Below are 20,664 nucleotides of genomic sequence, written 5' to 3' on the forward strand. Positions count from 1 at the left end.
GCCATAGTCCCAAGTCTCTGTGGTCTCATCCTCCAGGTAGTTGATGGTGACAGCAGTGAAGCACTTGCTGTTGTCTCGAGCCAGACATGAGTTGCTAGGCAAGCCAATCTTTGGTGGACACTGGTTACAGTAGCAGCGAAGACCCAAACCTGAAACAGAAATAAACATTCAGTTTGTCTCAAACCATATCTTTAAAAGATTGAGTTGGATTTGAAGACTAATCTGGTAATCAAACAAATATTTACGACCCTGGCTGGACCAAGCATGCCAAGGGTGCCATGACAAATGCTTAAACAAATCCCGTCATATCTAGTATACACGACCAAATGACATATCATTAAACTATGTATCAAGTTCTCTTTTTCTCAAGTAGGCACAAAAGACAAAAACATGAAACTTGTTAAAGTTTTTTCTTCTAACAGAGGACTTCCTGTTTTAAGAAGATGCATTGTTCTTATACATTCATAAAAAAAATGTTTCTTTGTGAGAGAAAACAACAAAATGCCTCCACAAGAAATGATGTTATGTCAATTAGCACTGCAATACTTAACACAACAGCTTCTTGCTAATGAGGGTCCCAATTACAAAAAATGCTAACATTTCTTTCAACATCAGGTGTGAGGGAAAGAATTTCACATTTCTAGTTCTTATGTTGAATACAACATTCTACAAAAAAAACAAAATCTTTTCACACACAGCATCATGTCACTCACTCACAAAATATTTCCTGAATTTTCTTAATGATATACCTACTTCTAGTTTTCTAATAATATAATTTGCCTTCCCTGTCTTCTCAATATTATTTAGTCAAAATAATACTCAAAACAATCCAGAATATTAAGTATCAATAATTAATGGAAACACGTTTTGCCTACCGAGTGAGTGAGTGAGATTAAGTACATGTGCACACAAATACGTAACCTGATATAAGAAGGAACACAATGTTGCCTTTGCTACAACTAAAGCTATTGATCCACAGACAACCTAAAAAGTCGACTTCATAATAAATCATCCATCTAAAGTCAACAACATTAATCAAAAGGGTGAAATTGTTTAATACCATAAAAGTCAAAAACAAATTTATAACCATGAATAATACTACAAACAATCCCTCAAATCATCTCAATTCCAGCTGGAATGAACGCTGTGCCTACATCTCACCAAGATGTTTTTCTTTACCCCACTTCAAAAGTTTTAAAAAAAACCCAAGTTTAGTTTCTCGTCCATTATTTGTTATTTTCCGAGAACCAAATGTTTGGCAATGTTTCCAATCTTTAAGTTGTCAATCATAAACAACACAACTAGGCAACATCTAGGGTGAAACAAATAATCTTACATACCAAAATAGACTTCAACATGTGGAAAACGTATTCCCTGACATAAAATAATACCAAACATTAATACAGTTACAGCCAAAAAAGGTTTGTTACAGGCGTATACAAAATATTTAAAATATTTCGAGCATGAGAAAATGATAGCAGAGCAAGCAAACCTGGGCCCCTGTCAAACATTAACCATGGAGAACAGATTTCTTTTGAACTATACCATCTGGGATGGGGTTGACATTCCGAAAACACACAAGTCTGATAATATTGCACCACCATGCAAGTAGGGATCAGCTGGGCGACAGTATACATGTGACAAGCACTGTCAAAACACAATGCTCGATTGTCACCAGGCTTGTTACGGCAGCCATGCCAGTGACTGGCGACCACCTTCGGCTGCTGGGATTACTGGCAGCAAACATGGGGCGAAGTTCGACAAAATTGGACAAGAAAAATTACACGACTGGTGAACCGGTATTCCCTTTTGAAGCTTTTTAGCTGCAACAAACGTTAGTTGAAACACTGTGGAATTATTTCCAGTTCCTCATTTAAAATTTTGTTTAAAATAATCTTTTGCAAATCGTGCTTTTTCCACTGTAAACCAATATTCGGATGTAGGGAACAACTACAGTATTTTGGTTTGAAGGAATTTGAATTATTGCTACAAAAAAAGAGCTGATAATATATGTAATAAAACTGCAGCATAAGTATCAGAATTTGATATTTATCATCCAATATGCATTTAAATTTACACATGTTATGACTTTAAAACATTAATTCAGATACATCTTTCGAGAACAGTCCATCAAAAATGTTCTACTATGTACTATCACCCATTTTAGCTTAAACCATTGACATAGATGTTCTATTCTTGAGATGTGTGTGTTTTACAAATTTACCCTCGATACAACATGCTGAACAAATAAAGCTTCTTCCCTTGGGTAATCTATGTGATAACAGGCTGGCCGCTTGACGAGTCAGACAGATTGCTTGTCGCTCCTGACTGAAATCATGTACATGGCTATCCTGATCCCTGATGTTATCAATCACAGCACACTAAAACCAGCGTACATTTCACTACAACCTGTGTAAATAGCAAATCACCCAAACAAAAGAATTCCCGTAATCTCCAAAGTCCAACCTAGTTTATACATTCCATTCGGCCTCCTGTATCATACCAATTAGGAATTTGATTTGAAACTTCAGTCCCAATTGAAACTTGACATGTGAGTGTCAAAACAAACCTGAATTCACATGGTGTGCATCTGCTTAGCGCAATGCATACTAGAACGCAGTGATAGCCCAGCTTTTCACTTCTGAGTAAACAGAGATAAGTAGTGTACAAATGCTGACTTGTTTATTGAGGTAAGCTAGGAGCTACAGCGCAGACAGGGACAATGTTGTCCGACTCTCGGACTTCTCGGTCGTCATTACGCTTCCACTCATATACACAACCCACACACTGCGCTCTAACACTTTCTCTGTTAATCAACACCCAATCTTGCCGTGCCATTTTTTTAACTTCTACACTAATCTTAGGCCATGATTCGAAATTTTCTGCTCTACAATACAAACCAATTAATAATATCTCAGAGGCCCAGATAAGCTGCGTATCCGTGTAAAATACGCATAGAAAATTTAAAATTATGCATTGAAAAAATAATTGTTGCGTACCATTTACGCATTTAAAATGTTAGATACGCAAAAAGTTTAAAACAAATGCGTACAGAGTATATTTTTAAAAATCGCTTGCGTAATGAAAAAGACATCGATTGCTATCAAGTTGGACAAGTATTGTATTTTTGTCAGTATAGGATGAGTGATTTTTTTATGAAATCATTTCCATTATATTTAACTTGGTTTTGATTAGGTATGACATGAGGCAGAACATACCTGCTTAGTAAACTTACTCAATGACATAATACTTAGGTGAGTGAAATGACTGAAATAAGCACATATTTGAAAGCAGTGGGTAACGGAAAATGAAATACCCACTCAACATTCATAATACCCACTCCCCAAAAATGCAGTGGGTACAGTACCCACATGACCTAATTCTTATCTGGAGCTCTGATATCTTCAACCATTTACAAGACAGAATATATAAATAACATGCAAATTACTGGAATGATAAAGACCACATCCACGTTGGTTAAACCATTTCCTCTCTATAACAATTTGAATCCACTATATCACGACACTGTAGCCAAACCAGTAACAAATGTGTTGGAACCAGAAAAATATTGGTATAGGTTGATATTATTCAGCTGCATATTCCCTAGGGAGGTGAGAATGGAGTGCCACGTATTTGTTGATTTGGGTAAGAATGCCGTGCACTTTGAGCATGTCCTGTGTGATGTGGTGACCCTTGTTTTATAAATTGGCTATTATGATCTATTAGTACAAACTTCCAGACCAGAAAATAACATAAATGTTTTCCCAGAGCAACAAAACCAAGAAATGTCTACTAAAAAGACATAGCACGATTAAGTTAAGTAATATGAAAGAATCTGCATGCATGTATCCATCATCACTAAAACTCCATGTGATAAATATGGTTAAAACAGTTCGTAAAATTCTTGACACAGTTTACATAGTTTTTCATGTCTAAAGAACAAAGACCACCCACACCAGTGCGTTTCATTGCCTTGAGTCTGACTGTATTTATTTACGAGTCTGAAGGCCGATTGTTTATATTCATGAGCCTATGGCACCATTCCATTTATCCAGAACCTATGATGTATCTTTGATGAACACTCATGTATCAACCTGTTGCTGAAGCTTCTCTCAGACAGTCTCACCCTCATGTCCTCTAAGATCAAGTATATGAAGACTTGTTGACAACGTTACAAATATCTCATCTTGCCAAGGATATTTTTACTGTTATCAACATGTCTTGATATATCTGAGCTTGAACACGAGGGTGAGATTCTGTTTATCATCCAAAATCATGCTTCCAATTTTTCAGTTTGTATACAGTCATAAATAATTTTCAGGTGATTGCAAGGCATTTGATTGGCTAGCCAGGCATGGTGTATATATTCCACCAACAACACTGTATAACAACACTAAACTATAACGATCACTATATTCTGATTGGTTGATGATAATAGAGTGTGTGGTGCATTACAAAATACAACACTGAATGATGTCACTGTTACTGTTTGTGAAATTATCATAACTGACTTATTTATTGCCTTCAAATATACTTGTTTAGTTTATGGATGTATTAAAGTAAAAACCAGCATGCACTCTTAATGTAAATTCTTGAGCACAACCATTTTTACCTTTGAACCCAGATAAGTACAAAAAATAGTGACATTTCTTCATTATCAGTGTCTCGAGATACACTGGCACTACTAGCCAGAGAGATGAGTGGCCAGGCATTGTGATTTCTTCCCAAGTAATATGCCTTTGTAATAGCAAAATATATTCAGAGTGAGTGAGTATGGTTTTATGCCACTTTTAGCAATACTCCAGCAATATCACAGCCGGGGACACCAGGAATGTGCTTCACACATTGTTCCCTGTAGGGAATAGAACCCGGGTCTTTGGCATGACGTACAAATAGAACCCGGGTCTTCGACATAACGAGCAAACACTTTAACCACTAGGCTACCCCAAATACATTGAAAAAGGTGAGGTGAAATTGGGATTAACGTCGTGCTTGAGAATGTTTCGCTCATATGACGATGTGCATGCGTGTGTATGTGTATGTGCGGCTGCTTGTACTAGCCCCAGACTTAAGCTGGTTTTATAGTGCTAGCCCACTGAGATACCACACCGCAGTGAAGCATGAATACCCCACTCAGACACATTATACTGACTCCGAGCTGACCAGTCCTTGTTGTACCCATTAATGCCGAGCGCCAGGCAGGGACCAACAAGTACCATATTTTAACGTCTTTTGGTATGACGCGGTCGGGGATCGAACCTGCGTCCTTCCGCTCTCCGGGCGGACGCTCTTACCACTACACCACGGAGGCGGTCACATTGAAAAAAATTAAGAAGTTTTGAGATTATTCCACAGAACATATCTGAAAGTCTCTGGAAATATTTGGGAGAAACTGTACACTTGAGGCTTTGTTGAGCAAGCGATTAAGTCATACAAATCATTTTTGTCAGGACTAACTTCAGAAGGATCCTATTTGTACATGAGCCCAATAATCATTAGATATACCCAGTCCTTACACAACTGATTGATTAATGATGTGTATGTCGGGGGTGCTTGTTTCCAACCAGCTAGGTGGCTTTTCCATATATCCATGGAACCAACTAGAGTTGAACAACAACAGTCCGTGACCTCGAGTCACTAGACCTGAGATAAATCACTATTAAACACTTCAATGCCTCACCAACACAGTTGTAGGAATCAATATGTCATAACCTACTTACGTAGGCAATTAAGCAGACATCAATTTTCAGCATGAATTCAACTAATTATGAAGGAATGATCAATTACACAACTTATTTCACACAGGAGGAACATTTAAATTCTTTTATGCACGCCAATTGGTTTTGACACTGTGGCAGTTTGACAGAGTCTGATAAGACCGACTTTTTAGCTATGCAACACTTTTCATTTCTACAGTTAAAAATATGAAAGACAACCTAAAGATCCAGATTAATCCGGCAATAACTTGCTGAGACAGTTCAGGCATTGCTAGATATCCCATGGTACTCACAACTTGGAGTTTTGATATTATCATGGAGTAATAATTCATACAAAAATTCATCGTTAATTATTACCCCATGATGATATATAGAGACTTTGGTGCAGCTTTCAAATTTGTAAAACACTGCAATCAGCAAAGAACCAGCTCTATGATGGCAGCCTGGTGCAGACACAGGGAGTGAATGATATTAGGAGAATCAATCCAAGCCATCAGGGTACCAGGAGTCCTCAGAACTCATAAATGGAAAGACTCCAGTACCTCTGCATCATTTCTCCCATTGTGGTATTGAACACTGCTTGATGTGACACTAAGGTCAAAAGTGAGTGAGTGAGTGATGTAAGTTGAGTGATGTGAGTGAGTGAGTGAGTGAGTGAGTGATGTGAGTGAGTGATTGATGTGAGTGAGTTTGGTTTTACGCCACTTTTAGCAATATTCCAGCAATATCAAGATGGGGGACAAAAGCAATGGGCTTCACATAATATGCCCATGTGGGAAATCGAACCCAGGGCTTCGTCGTGATGAGCTGAACACTTTAACCACTAGTCTACAACACACACACACACACACAAACTATACACACACTTTATCAGACAATTATACAGGACTTTGTTCCAGAGTGAGTGAGTGTGATAGTGAGTGAGTGAGTGAGAAACAGAAATAGTCTTTACACATTCTATCCATCTGGAACTCAAACCCAGACCTTTGGCATGATGAGCTGACACATTAAATGGGCAAACCTTCTGTGCCCCGAGCAACAGATCAAATGATGGAATGACCTGTCATGATCTTAATGAAGGTCTGGACAAGAGTTAATGGAACATATTGTCCAAGCAATCACATCACTTCTGCAGTTCACTGATAGAAAACTCTATCCTTCTGTGATTTCGTGAAACATCTGACGAGTGTTTCATCACTGCTGTCCACTGAGGTCTGGCTGTTTGGTGTCACCGCAAATCCGCGACAACTGTACCTCAGCTCCGCTGAATTCTCTTTTAGGTGGTCAGGTATCGTACGGTTTAAAAATTTCCTACTCATAATGACAACTCCTTCAGAAAATAATGGATTATCTATCTCTCAGGAAAGGGAGAAATGTTAAAGTTCCTCGTTGAAGGTCTTGGATTCCAACACTCTCGGTACATGAAGACATTCCTGGAAGATCCTCCACTGATCCATACATCACATATTAGGGAGAAAACATAAAGGTCACGATGTATCATGTTCACGTTACCTACATCAAGCTCTGTGACTTTAAACCTTGTTGTTGACAGCTACAAAAGCGTTCGTCAGTTTCTTCACGCTGCTGTTATCGGGGAAATCAGAACTCGCAACTCACATTATGACAACTAAAAAAATACCATAAAAGTAGCAAATCAACACTGTTTTTATATCATAAGAAAGATCTAAAACATGAAAAACTATAGCAGATTCATGTTTTGAGATCTGACCATGAATACATATTTTCGGGAATTCTGTCAAACGGTCATTTATACAAATAACTGTTTTTCAAAAACAACACATTAATATTGTTTCTGTACAGTTCTGATTACAAGGGATCAAGGAATAGTCAAATGTGATAAATCTTTGATTAACATCAACTACAAGAAGTATGTTTCTGACCTCTGTTTCATCATGTCCTACCTTCCTTACATTCTTAGCATATGGGGGCGGTGGGGTAGCCTAGTGGTTAAAGTGTTCACTCGTCACGCCGAAGACCCGGGTTCAATTCCCCACATGCATGGTACAATGTGTGAAGCCCGTTTCTTCCGTGATATTGCTTGAATATTGCTAAAAGCGGCGTAAAACCATACTCACTCACTCACTCTTAGCATATGGATGACAGGGAGTAATAGGCCACTGTGAGGCACTTGAAGAATGAATGGTAAAGATGGCATGAAAGGACTCGAGGTGATAACAAGGATTCTGTCCAGTCACATCAAATTTGGACTGCTTCATCAAATCCAAAGGTCCAGAACTATATACAATACACAGAATACAACTTCTGCAGTAGGTAATGATCGCTACTGGATCAAATCAAATTCCAGTTACGACTATGAGGTGTCCAAAGACGTCAGAGAAAAAATCTAAAAAAAGTGTGTTCTTCAACTAAAGTACGACAAAGTCAAAGTTCTTCCAACTGTTCATACATTCATTTCCTCTTTGACTTGTTAATCAAGAAGCCATGATGATTGATGATTGTCCCCCTCCAATGCCAGCCAGCTGATCAATCAGCCATCTCCCCATTGTAATCACACGTTGGTCCCTGTGGAGCCACTGTAAATCCCTCATGCACCTCAAACCTACCTCATACTTTAAAACCACCCTTAAATCAACTCCTTATCTTACATTGGCCTGTACCAGGTTGAGTTTGAATCTTAACCACCCCGGAGTGTGTAGGTCACGAATAACTCAAGAAATTCCCATATCCTGGATATTCCCCCTAACAAACTAGGGTAAATATCTCATATCTTAGGATCTGTTATTCAAAATAACCAATTAGTTTCAAGCTTCTTAAATTTCATTTGACATAACTTTGTTTTGGCTTAGTGTGGTTTACATGGAAAATATATGCTAATTCAGCATAAAGTATAATTGTTTTTGTGGTAATGTCTTCAGACAATGTTCTTTTCTTCAGTGTTGGAAGTGGCACAAGACTAAATGCAATGCACAAGATTTGATATTACTTGAATTATTTTTTAATTTTCTTAAGTTATATCCTCTTTTCAAATGGACAAAAATGAAATGAAAATAAATTATTATATTTTATGCCAATAATGATTGTTTTTGGCTCCAGACCGTTGGATCAATAAATCCCAAAATACAAATAATGTCACCAAATTGCATCTATGACCACTGGCCCACCCATGGCTCCCTAAAACCTGATTATCTCTGCGAGACGGAGCTTGCATTTAAGATCACTCGTAGCATCATTGACATGGATCACATTAAGAGGAACTGAACTCAGTAACTGCTGACCAATTCTACAGACAAAATCAACTCGATATCTCCATGCATCGAGCCCTTCATTCTCACACCCTAGGGTGTGCTACTTTAAACCTCACTCCATCTCTCAGCTCTCCTAGAAGCAGTGTCTAGCAAGCTGAGTGTGAAGCAACCACAATATCTCCCAATACTTCAAGAAATCACGCAAGATGGTCTGTGTGTATCAAGCCATAATGCTACAATCACTGGTGTTAATCTACCACGTCTAGTCTTGCTCAGAGCACCTCGTAGCGTCCACCACGTTGGACTAGCTGTTCAGTAGCCAGTGCAGACTGCAAGACGCGCAGCTTAATTCGGTGTGTTTATTGACTTGATGCCACCACACTCATACTCACAATAACCTGTCAGTCATACAGATCAGCAAATCAAGCTGACACTATACCAAGCAGCGCCCATTTCAACATCGGCCAGTATCAACTCCACTGATAGCAGAGGCATTGCAGCAACCAACTAAACAGTTGTCAAAGACACTTTGCATGGCCTGCATTTAAACAAGCTCGGGCAATCCTCTGACATGAATCTGTAACTAGCCTGGCCTGATTAAAATAGCAAAACACAATAAAAATTCATAAAACGCAGCATGGTCCTTTAAATTAACTTAGAGTGAGTATCTTAGTCTTGTTTAAGACATTCTGACCAATTTATATTCTGATCAAGCATGCAGACTTTCTTTCATAAATTCCCCAAGTACATTAATTTCTTTTGCATGTCAGCTAACATCGCAAAACACTGTCCTCCCAGGCTGTCTACATAGCCGAGGTCGTAATTTCCATAATAATTCAATGTTTGGAGAAAACAGTGGCAAGATTTAGTTTTTACTTCCGATGCTTAGGGGACTTCCAAAAAGAAAATATGGTAAACAGCAAATTAATAAAAACAAAAATTATTTAACAAGCTGTCACTTTTTCAATATTGTACGCAAAGTCATCCACGAGGTAATACTTTCTCCCTATGACCATAAAACTTGTCAATTTCAGCTCAAGTCAGACAAAATTGCACCACTTCCTAATTACAGCGAATTTTCTGCAATTCATTGAACATTTCACCTTTCTTATGTCACGCATATTACCTCCAAACTTCCCCTGATTTCGCATGCAAAATAATCAGCAAGAAATCAAACAACATTTGGCTGTTCGGTATTGACAAGCTCATTAAAATGCAATTGATCATTAGACAGTGATAGAAGAATGTCCCTCTAATTTGCTTGTCAGTTTCCCCGTTTTGCCTTACTCATCATTCACCGGTTTGTTATTGCAGTTGTTGGTTTCAATCGCCCACATTTCCTCCACCATCTTGTACAACAGTTTTACAGGTTTTCTTTCCATTACCTCACATACACATGGTGTTAGAATCTGGGAAAATACACACAAGTCTTCCGCCATCAACACAATATGGTAAAGTTTTCACACTGCTAATGACAAAACTGGTTCCTCCTGGCATCTCAATCACGCAGGTATAAATCATTCCCAGTCAAACTTCATCTGTCGCCAGTAAAAAATTAACAAAGATGCTAAACTGTTTTTCTTGTTTCAACATCATGTGATAACATATAATTAATTAATTTTTAGTCAGTAAAAAATGAATAAAGATGCTAACCTGTTTTTCTTGTTTCAACATCATGTGATAACAAATAATTATTTAATTATTTTTTAGCCAGTAAAAATTGAATAAAGATGCTAACCTGTTTTTCTTGTTTCAACTTCATGTAATAACAAATAATTATATTAATAATACTCACAAAATGGTAAAAATATATAAAAGTCTGAAAACTTAATGTTGCTTGGAATTGAAAAGCATTATTTAGTAAGATACAAGATATCGTAAAAACAATTTCAATAGGAAGGGAATAAAATTGAAACTACCAATAAAGCATAAATATTTTAGTTGAAATAGGACTGGCATAACTGCACAGTTCATAACATGGGATTAAGCAGCATGCACGCAACACAGACATAGAGAGCTTAACAGCTGATGAAAATGACACATTTCAATGTTTAAATTTAGACTTGAATTTTGTGAGCAATCCTTATCTTCAATGTCAGCACCATTCCTGTAGCTGCAGAAGATATACCGCCTCTGTAGTTTCGCATATGACAAAAAGCTGACATTGTTGGAATAAAAATTAAAAGTGTTATTTTTTTTTTTTTATTATTGGATATATTTATATAGCGCACATATCCACGCTCTAGTGCAAGCTCAAGGTGTATTCAACATTGTACCTGGAAAACAAGTTGTAACTCCATTTTGTTGAATATTTTCATCATCTTATTCTGTTTTTCACTTTGTTTACAAAACTGAACAACACCCAAAAAAACCCATCATGTTAGAAAAAGACGTTTTTGTGCCATCTGTTTTATAATGAGAAGGCATATAAAAAAATCCCACAAGATTTCATCACTGCTGTTCATAAGAACTTGTGAATCATAGGTACAAAAAATCTTTATTCTAACACAAAGGACCTCATCAATCATCTTTCAGTTATCAATTTATCAAATGTACTTCGATGATGGTGTGACATCTGAGGCTGTTTTTCAATAAATAGTGACAGTACCTACATCCAACTTTAAGCCAACATTTTGTAAACCAACTAAATACAGATGAAAGGCCCTACCCCATCAACTTGCTCTTGCTGACTATTTGTTAACAATTTGTTGTGGAAAAGGGTGTTCGCTCGTCACACTGAAAACCCGGGTTTGATTCCCCACATGGGTACAATGTCAAGCCCATTTCCGGTGTCTCTTGTCATGATATTGCTGGAATATTGCTAAAAGCAGTGTAAAAACCATACTCAGTCAGGCAGTCAGTGTTATGGACAAATAATGTGACATGACTTCTAGTAGAAGTAGAGGAGGCTAAAATCAAGAACCATCCTAAGAAAAGATTCACAAACACACATTATATTTACTATTTAATAATCAAATGCCTTCTATTTAATCCTATGTATTTATTTGCCACTATGCATACTGTTTTATACTATGTCACTACACAAGCAAGGTGCCCTTTCAGCAGCTGTGTACCATTCTTGATATCTCAGACTCTCAGACAATTGGACAACAATTTCTTTATTATATTAATCACAACAAATAAACTAGCAGTGACTGTGTAAAAAAGGAAGCAAAATGAAATTGCACTAGTCTTTTGTGGTGCTCATCACACTTATCATGCATATAGGTGGATTTAAATTGTAAAACATTGGTTGTTGATCTTAGTGGTATCGTTAAAAACAGATTGTTGTTACCGGGTATGTCCCGTTGTCACTATTAAAAACAAGCTACATCAATACCAGCTTACAGTCTCTAAGAAACTGAAGTTTAAACATGTTAAATCTTTTTTCCACAAATCCAACATAGATATTTAGATTGTTTATAAAAAGGATATATTCCATTTCCAAGCAGTGAACCATTCTGAGCAGTTTTATCTCCCTTCAGAAATATTCCAGCAATATCACGGCGGGGACACTCAGAAATGGGCTTCAAACATTGTGCCCATGTGGGGAATCGAACTCAGGTCTTCGTTATTTCAAAGGTTACATTTTTACCCCACTTCCACATTTTTAAGAAAAAACTCTCCTTAGTCTTTAATGCCCTGCCACATCACAAATATTCAGCTCTCCCAAACTCATTTTTTCTGGGACATAAGAACAAAGAATCATAACTCTTAAAAGCCATCGAACAGTGCTGATAAACCCAGAACCGTCATTAAGGCAAACTGGGAATCAAACCCATTCAAAGGTGTCTGTTGGGCCCAAGGTACACAACCATTCCCAGTTGATTCTGGTGCCGAGTAACCAAATATTCATCATTCTGGAAACTCATGGTTTCGGAGAGATATGATAGGAAACAATAAGCACCCTTTATATTCCCTTCAAAATACAGATTACATCTGAGTGCAAGATTTAAATACCTCTTAAAGTTTCAGGTTCATGCTTCTGCTGGTTTGTAGGAGTTCAGACTTAACGGATAGATGGAGGAGGTAATTTGGAAAATATATGGATCCATGGATGATAAAGGCAGAGTTTTGTTTAACACTGCTTAGTATTGTATTTCAGTTACATCACAACATGTGAGCTTACTGAGAGAAAAGTTCAATTTGAGTGGGTTGGGTTTACTACTAAAAAAATTGTCAACTTGATGTGAGCTTGATGTTGGAGGAGAAAGCCTGACATGAGGTGGGGTCGTGATGAAACCTATAAGCACCGGTATGATGCTGTCAAACATAGAAACGAAATCAGGGTAAACCAGGATTTGAACCCACAATCACAGGTTTCTGTGCAAGTTGCACAGAAAATTGGGGCTCCTTATACACACCCAGATTTGAACCCACAATCATACGTTTCCGTGAAACTCTGCACAGAGAATTGTGGCCCCTTACAGACACCCAAACCACTTGGTATAAGCCTTGAGCAGGACTGACTGACTGAGTTTGGTTTTACGCTGCTTTTAGCAATATTCCAGCAACATCAGAGCGGGGGACACCAGATATGGGCTTCACACATTGTGCCCATGTGGGGATTCGAACCCGGCTTTGAGCAGGACTGACTGACTGAGTTTGGTTTTACGCCGCTTTTAGCAATATTCCAGCAACATCACAGCGGGCCTTGAGTAGGAGTATTGTGCAGGTGCAGGCAAAGCCAGAAACATAATCAGAATCAGAATTTGAACCAACAATTGCAAGAATTCTTATGCTAAAGGGAGGCAACTGTGCACAGGCCACAATCGCCCACAATTCGGCATGGAGTGATAGTGTGTAGGAAGGAAGGAAAAGTCTTCTGCTGCTTTCAGTAAGTTCGTCTTGGCACAAATGTCAGGAAATATCAAATATCAATAAAACACTTACGTGTACTTATAACTGACCATCAACACAAAACCCTTGTATGAACAAATGCATTAACCACTGAGCCACTCAAACACCTACTTCTGCTGTTTACACAGACTGAAAAAATGATCTCATAAAAGGTACCACTGATGATGCAAACAAATACTTCAGCATCACACAAATGTAAAACCAGTGTCTAAAAATCTGAAAATATCCCCAAAATAGTTCAACTGTCATGGTGACTCAATCAAGGCTTTCAAGTCTAAGAATAGTTGGCAATGCAAGTCAAGTAATTCTTCCTTCTATCACTCATGATTACGTTCTCTTACTCATCACATGCATTAAAGACTACCCTTAATTAACGTCTAATTTCTACACGTCAGAGTTTGCCAAATGGGACCGAAACCATTCATCAAAGTCATCAAAGCATTAAAAATGTACCATGGCACAGAAACTGAAACCATCTCCTGATTTGCGCACCTAATTGGTGATGTCACGACCTCAGATAACGCCACCAAATCCACAGATAAATTTCGAATTCTGGTGTTGACCTTTTGACCAGGCGAGAAAGGTGTCTCCTCAACGGCACATAGACGGAGGAGCCTCACCATCGGTGTGACATGACCGAAGCTGTGACAGTGATTCAATTAGATTATTACTGTCATCCCCAACAATAGAAGACCAAATGTCACATATATTTTCATCCTCTTGAAACAGACATGAATACACACCACCTAGTATACAACATGTCTCCATGTTATGCCTCCATTATTCAATCTCACGTTCGTCAACTTCAAGCATCCGTCATGTTAGTCGGAACCCCATTTTTCAAACTGTATTCAAACTGTAAATTCCTTACTTTTATGTTATTTGAAAGAACTGGGTTTTTTTGGTAAACACTACACCATTGATTGACCTGATGAGTTGTGATAAGGGTTGGCTAAAAAGACTGATACTCGGCAGGGATGGAAATAACCCATTGGCTGACGTCCGAGTCCAGGTTTTTTTCTGTCGGGCAAACAAATTTGTATATCACACTGTACCGGTGTCCAGTTGACTTTCCAATGTTAATTATGTTGTTTATCTAAAAAATCAGCAAGAAAACGGTCGGTAAAGTGGAAAAATTATCAGGGCAAGTGACTTTACATGTGCCACTGTACCGGAGTACACTATCAATTTTAAAGTTATTTCCACCCCTGTTCGGAAATATTGTAAATGGGATTAATGATTATCGATATGAAATTCATGTAATCGATAATATCTTAAATGAACAATTGTGATGACATAATTTTAAAATTTACCCAGAAAAATACACACAGTTAGGTCTTTATTCATGGACTGCTCTTAAAGTATGTCCAGGACGGCGTCTTGCTGGTAGTCCAAACCTTAATATGTCACCACTCACCACTGATGTGAAATATGTTAATTTCTTTCATATGTTTTGGTTATTTTTGCTCAAAGTTCTATAATAATATATTGATAATTGATCAATATTAATTTAACGATGACTAATCTGTATGATCTATATCGTTGCCAGCCTTAGCAATTCATGCCAAGGAAACACAGGCAGCAATTGTTTTATTGCTATTGTACATATCACACACTGTAGGCATACTCGCTTGCTTACTGTATCGTTTCAACAGTACGCATAACATTGCTTGTAATATCCATGTGTGACACTATAATAAACCATTTCTTCAGTTTCTTTATCATAAGCATGTTCTAACCCAGAATCCCCACCTAAATAACACAAAGCCATAATAACAAAGTATCAGGTACATCTGTGAAGGTAATATTTAACTTAACATCAGCAGACTTGTAACAATATCCAGTCCCCTGTCATGATGCGATTAGCCTAACTGAAGTTAAAGTTGAGGGTTAGGTGAACATCTGGTGAAAATCCATCTGCCTTGACATAGGAGGCAATCCTGCTCTATTCCAACACCACAGACAGGGACATAATCTCAGCCAGATGAAAATCATTGAACTTCAAGTAACAACTCTGGGATTATCTAGGCTTGTAGAGAGGTCGATATTCAGACCGAAGTCTACAGCAAATGTCAGTAAAACTTCACAAAGTGGATTAAACTGTCCCCTTTTCATGGTGTAACTACAACTGATGCTATGATCTGTCACATCTATTTGTACAGGTGACTTGTATATTTCACTGACAAGCAACAGAAATAGACCTTTTTTCTTTCTTAGTTTTAAATTGTTGCAGTGAAAAAACAAAATGTTAAAATCACTCTGTACTGAAGAAAATATGAACTTTGCAAAGATCCTAATTGAGCCAAATTTTTTATTTTTTCAAAACTGACAAAGGGACCTTTGGTGGAATTGTAGATAATTCCCACCTGAAACATGTCACGATATTAAATACAAAATCCAGATACATCTACCTATGAATGACATACCATCAGGTGTGGTTTTACAAATGTCTTACTCCACAGAGATTACTTTTTAAGACTTTAAAAATGTGTCATAAAATTCAATGTAGTTGTTCCTGAAATGATTTCATACATAACTTCCTGATTAGCACTAGGGCTGGGACGATTCACCGATACATCACGATACATTTTAGTTTGATACAGCTATCGTATCGTCGACTGGTGTATCGGTACAAAAAGATACACGACTTTTTTTCCAAACAGTATGATCTTAAACATGTTAAACTTAAAGTACTTATGTAGAGAAAAATACGCAAGTATGATAGTGTTACGTGTTTGTTTATTACAATAGTGTTATTTTTATACACATATACCTTCAAATAAATCATCTTAAATCTCAATACTGTCATTCTTTCAAGGTGTATGTATCGTGATACGTATCGTATGTAAAATATTGCGATACGTATCGTATCATGACATAGTGTATCGTCCCAGCCCTAATTAGCACTGCTAATTATCAATAGCAAACAAAAATTTTAAAATGGCAACATAACAATATATAACAGATTTACATTGTTGTAAAAACAAAGATTGTTTATATATATTAATCAACATTTCCTACAAAAAAATGTGACAAAACATCACGTCACTTTACTGTAAAACACAGTTAACCCAAATAGAAATTGTCAAGTAATTCCATTTACTTCTAATTTCAGGGTTATTTTTGTCAGTCCATCTTAAACAAACTAAAAATATTATGACTGAATAAAACTCAACCCTCTTCCATCCTCATACCCTCCTCATCTTCATCACCCTATACTCAACCCATTCTCCAGGCTGATACATACAGACTGGAGGGTTCCTGATACTTGAGGCTTCCCTTGGAGAATCATTTTTATTTAACCTTATAAATAACTAATTTTCAATGTTCATCCAGGTTTTGCATAAAAATTACTTGCTTTCAGGGTGCTGTTCTACTCGGCTCAACATGAAATACTGGAACCTTGCATAGGGACTTCAAAATAGGTCATTCATTTTTCTGTAAAAAGCTCAGTTTCTTGTAAATTTTAACTTCAAGACAGAGAATCCCCCTTCAATAGTGAATGAGTTTAGTTTTACGCCACTTTTAGCAATATCACGACAGGGAACACCAGAAATGGGCTTCACACATTGTACCCATGTGGGGAATCGAACCCGGGTCTTTGGCGTGATGAGCAACCACTTTAACCACAAGGCTATTCCCCCACCCCCTGCAATACGAAACACTGGATTATTGACCTTCATAACCAGTCCTACATGGAGCATGGATATTTGAAGTCATCCCCTTTTCAGTATTTGTTTCAGTCGAAAACTATTAATACATTCATAGCATTATATAGGAAAACATGTTTTATAATTATATTGCGGGTACGTCAGACAGCAAGGTATTCATGACACAAATCTGTTCAATAACTGGTCCCAGGCTTATCAAATCGGAAACATAATATTGTACAAATGGTATCAGTCCCTTATTTCAATGAATCTGAACACATTTTACATCGAAGGTACTTCAAACCGGCAGCAGGTGTTCGCGTAAAAAAGAACAGGGGCAATGTAAGATAAAACCAGTCAGCTGTGCTAGGAAATTGACAGGTAAGATAATCTGTAATTTACCACTAGCTATAACTATCCTGACAGGCCAGACAGCCTATTTAAACCACACACCAAGATTCATACAAACTGTCAATAAAACCCTTTCAACTCTATAAGGATCCTCTGATAACATGCAACATGTTTGAGGTGGTAATGAATTCTAACACTTGCTTCACCTTTTAAGAAGGATGTATGTCAAACTGCAGAAGATTCTAGACTTGTCACTGATTTGGTCGTTAAATTGGCAGAGAAAACAGGTTGTGGTGTTATCGGTGACAAGTGCAATTCATAAGAACATCATCAAACATGACTGTCTCTATTGTCTCCGCTGTTTCAGACACTGGAACAACTAACGTCATCCGTCCAGTAGACGTTGACAGTAAAGAGTTAAAAAATTCAGTAAAGTCGTGCGATACATAACACCGAAGGAGTGAAGCACCATCTGCTTCTTTGATATTACTATTATGCCGACAATCCAACTGTTTCAGCTTATGCCTCACAATTGAATTACATATGAGATTCTTTAGTCTCACGTAGAAGGTAACTGATCCTTACAATTTAAAAATTTAAACCCTTACACACAACCATTGTAATCCCAAATATATGTTACATTTGACCTCTTTCTAAAAGGCATTTTGTAGTCATAAATTAATATAAAAAGTTCTTTCATACATTTACAGTCAAGATGTAACAATTATAGCTTAACATTCATAAAATTTGTGATTAAATTCTTTCAGGGGACAGAATGCCATTAAATCACAGATAAGGTCAATCAACACATGACAGATGACAGCAGCGTCAATAACAAGCACCTGTCACTGCTATAGATATCTACTGGTCCACTTACATGCTCAGTGGTATATGAGCAAATTGACAACGCAGATGTGAAATTAACTAAGTCAGTCTGTCGTGAATTGTAATGATCTCAATTGGTTAACAATCACAATTAGCATGATCTGGAACAGTTGAAATTGGCATGGGTTCAAATAAAGAGTAGAATAATTTGATTATGACATGTAATTTGCAAGGTGTAAATATCACATTATCACACTATGCAAACGGACACATTGAGCCATGACATAACGGATTTACAATCACTGGCACAGGAGTGGATGCTCAATAAACAGTACAATCATTTTGTGAAGAAACTTATACACACAATACTTATGCTTCACATAATCAGTAGGAATCACACCGTTAATGAACATATGAGTTACAAACATTCTGATTTGTGTAAGTGATCAAATAAGTAAACCTATAAAATAACTGTTCAGAATATTAAAAACATCACACACGCTTTTGAGGTGCCACATGCATTGAAATATATCACACATTAACTATAAAGACTGTCCCAATTCCTACATAGTACCATAAACACAATATCAAAAACTTTGATAGCTAATAATGTATATTGTGAGTAAAATAATTGAAAGAAATCATCACTGTTACATTTTATAACAAAGTTACAATCAATTAATAGTGGGCTATTTGAAAATAGTTAAACCAAGTACAACTCGTATTTTCAATATTGTTACAATGTTTAGCTAAGCCTATCTCAAGTTTGTCATGCGACAAGAACCTGTTCGTATGATCTCATTGACATATTAATATGGGCCATAAAAATCAGAAAACACTATGACAACATATCATGTATGACCCTTGAGGTGTTGTGTGTTTCTTCCCCTTTTCCTTGACATAAAAATACAGCAACACAGGCATGGGTTTCCTAGATTCGTTCACGACAAAGGCCAAGTTTGCACCAAGATGAAAAGTTTTTGTAAGACCCACATCAGTCACAAACAAGGGCATTGTCGCTCATATTTAAGAGGCATTGGTTTCCCGAGATAAAGATCCATAAATCAAACCAATTACACAACTTCTGCGAAATCAAAACAAACAGAACCTAGATTTTTAATTGGGAACGCTGATGCTTTTCATTGATCAATTTTGACACTGCTTCCCTGGGCGCATGTGTTTGTCAAAACAAACCTAGTAGGATATGCCGGCCTGGCTAGACAACACCCGATCACAAACATCTCAACACATCGTTGAAAATTCTGATTTGTAGAAAATAGGTGAAAATACTTTGCAATCTGTTGGCCACGTCTCGAATCAAATGGACATCGCACACTCGTCCACTTCGTAAACATTCGGGAAGGAATACAGGTCACGCATCAAGTCGGTGTTTTCTCGCGACTACAGGGATATTCGAGTACAAATTACACACAGAGACATGAGAATAACTGTCTAGTCCTTTACTTACCAACATATGACAACTGTAGCACCAATATTAACGCTCCACATATCCTGTATATCTTATAACCCCACAAGCGCACGTCCGCCATCTTTTTGTGAAGAAGATTGACCCCTAAGTTCGTGACGTCACAAGGCTGTTCCGACAGATTGACTGCCCGCCCGCTGACAAAATCTTGTAGAGCGCCTTCTCTGCGGTTGGTGCAGAAAGGAGTAGAGACGAGGGGTTATATGCACATCAAACGGAAAGCTCTCTGAAATGAGAAAGAACGGAATTATTAAACGCTAACACATATTCAGCTGAATGCAGTATGCACGGTAATTTCAACTCGCAGATTCGAGCGCTGGGATCAATGCTCATAATCAATTAGTTATATTTGTAAGTGCACATACTTACATATGTCAAGATTTTGTGTAAAGAAAATATATACTTGAGGTTATGTCCGATTTGTTTTTGCACCCGATGACAGAAACACAAATTAGCTGAGTGGAGATACCCCACGTTTATCGAGCGTATGGTGTACGTGCTACGCGTGTTAAGTTCATACGAATGTACAATACACTGTATTGTTTTAT

At 37.4% G+C, this 20,664-nt stretch overlaps 1 protein-coding gene across 1 annotated transcript in view; it reads right to left on the reverse strand.

The window, feature by feature from the left end:
- The window catches only part of LOC124279594 (bone morphogenetic protein receptor type-1B-like), a 71,539-nt gene extending 51,323 nt beyond the window's left edge, over nt 1-20,216 (reverse strand). The window contains exons 1-2 of the mRNA XM_046715437.1: nt 20,099-20,216; nt 1-149 (exon numbers count right to left, since the gene is read on the reverse strand). The exon at nt 1-149 is cut by the window's left edge and continues 33 nt beyond it. Of these exons, the coding sequence (XP_046571393.1) occupies nt 1-149; nt 20,099-20,180 (231 nt within the window). The 5' untranslated portion in view covers nt 20,181-20,216. The remainder of the gene's footprint in view (nt 150-20,098) is intronic.
- Between the last annotated feature and the right edge of the window lie 448 nt (nt 20,217-20,664).

Source organism: Haliotis rubra, unplaced genomic scaffold (genome assembly GCF_003918875.1).
Source record: "Haliotis rubra isolate DU_JTF1 unplaced genomic scaffold, ASM391887v1 Scf252, whole genome shotgun sequence".
NCBI lineage: Eukaryota > Metazoa > Mollusca > Gastropoda > Lepetellida > Haliotidae > Haliotis > Haliotis rubra.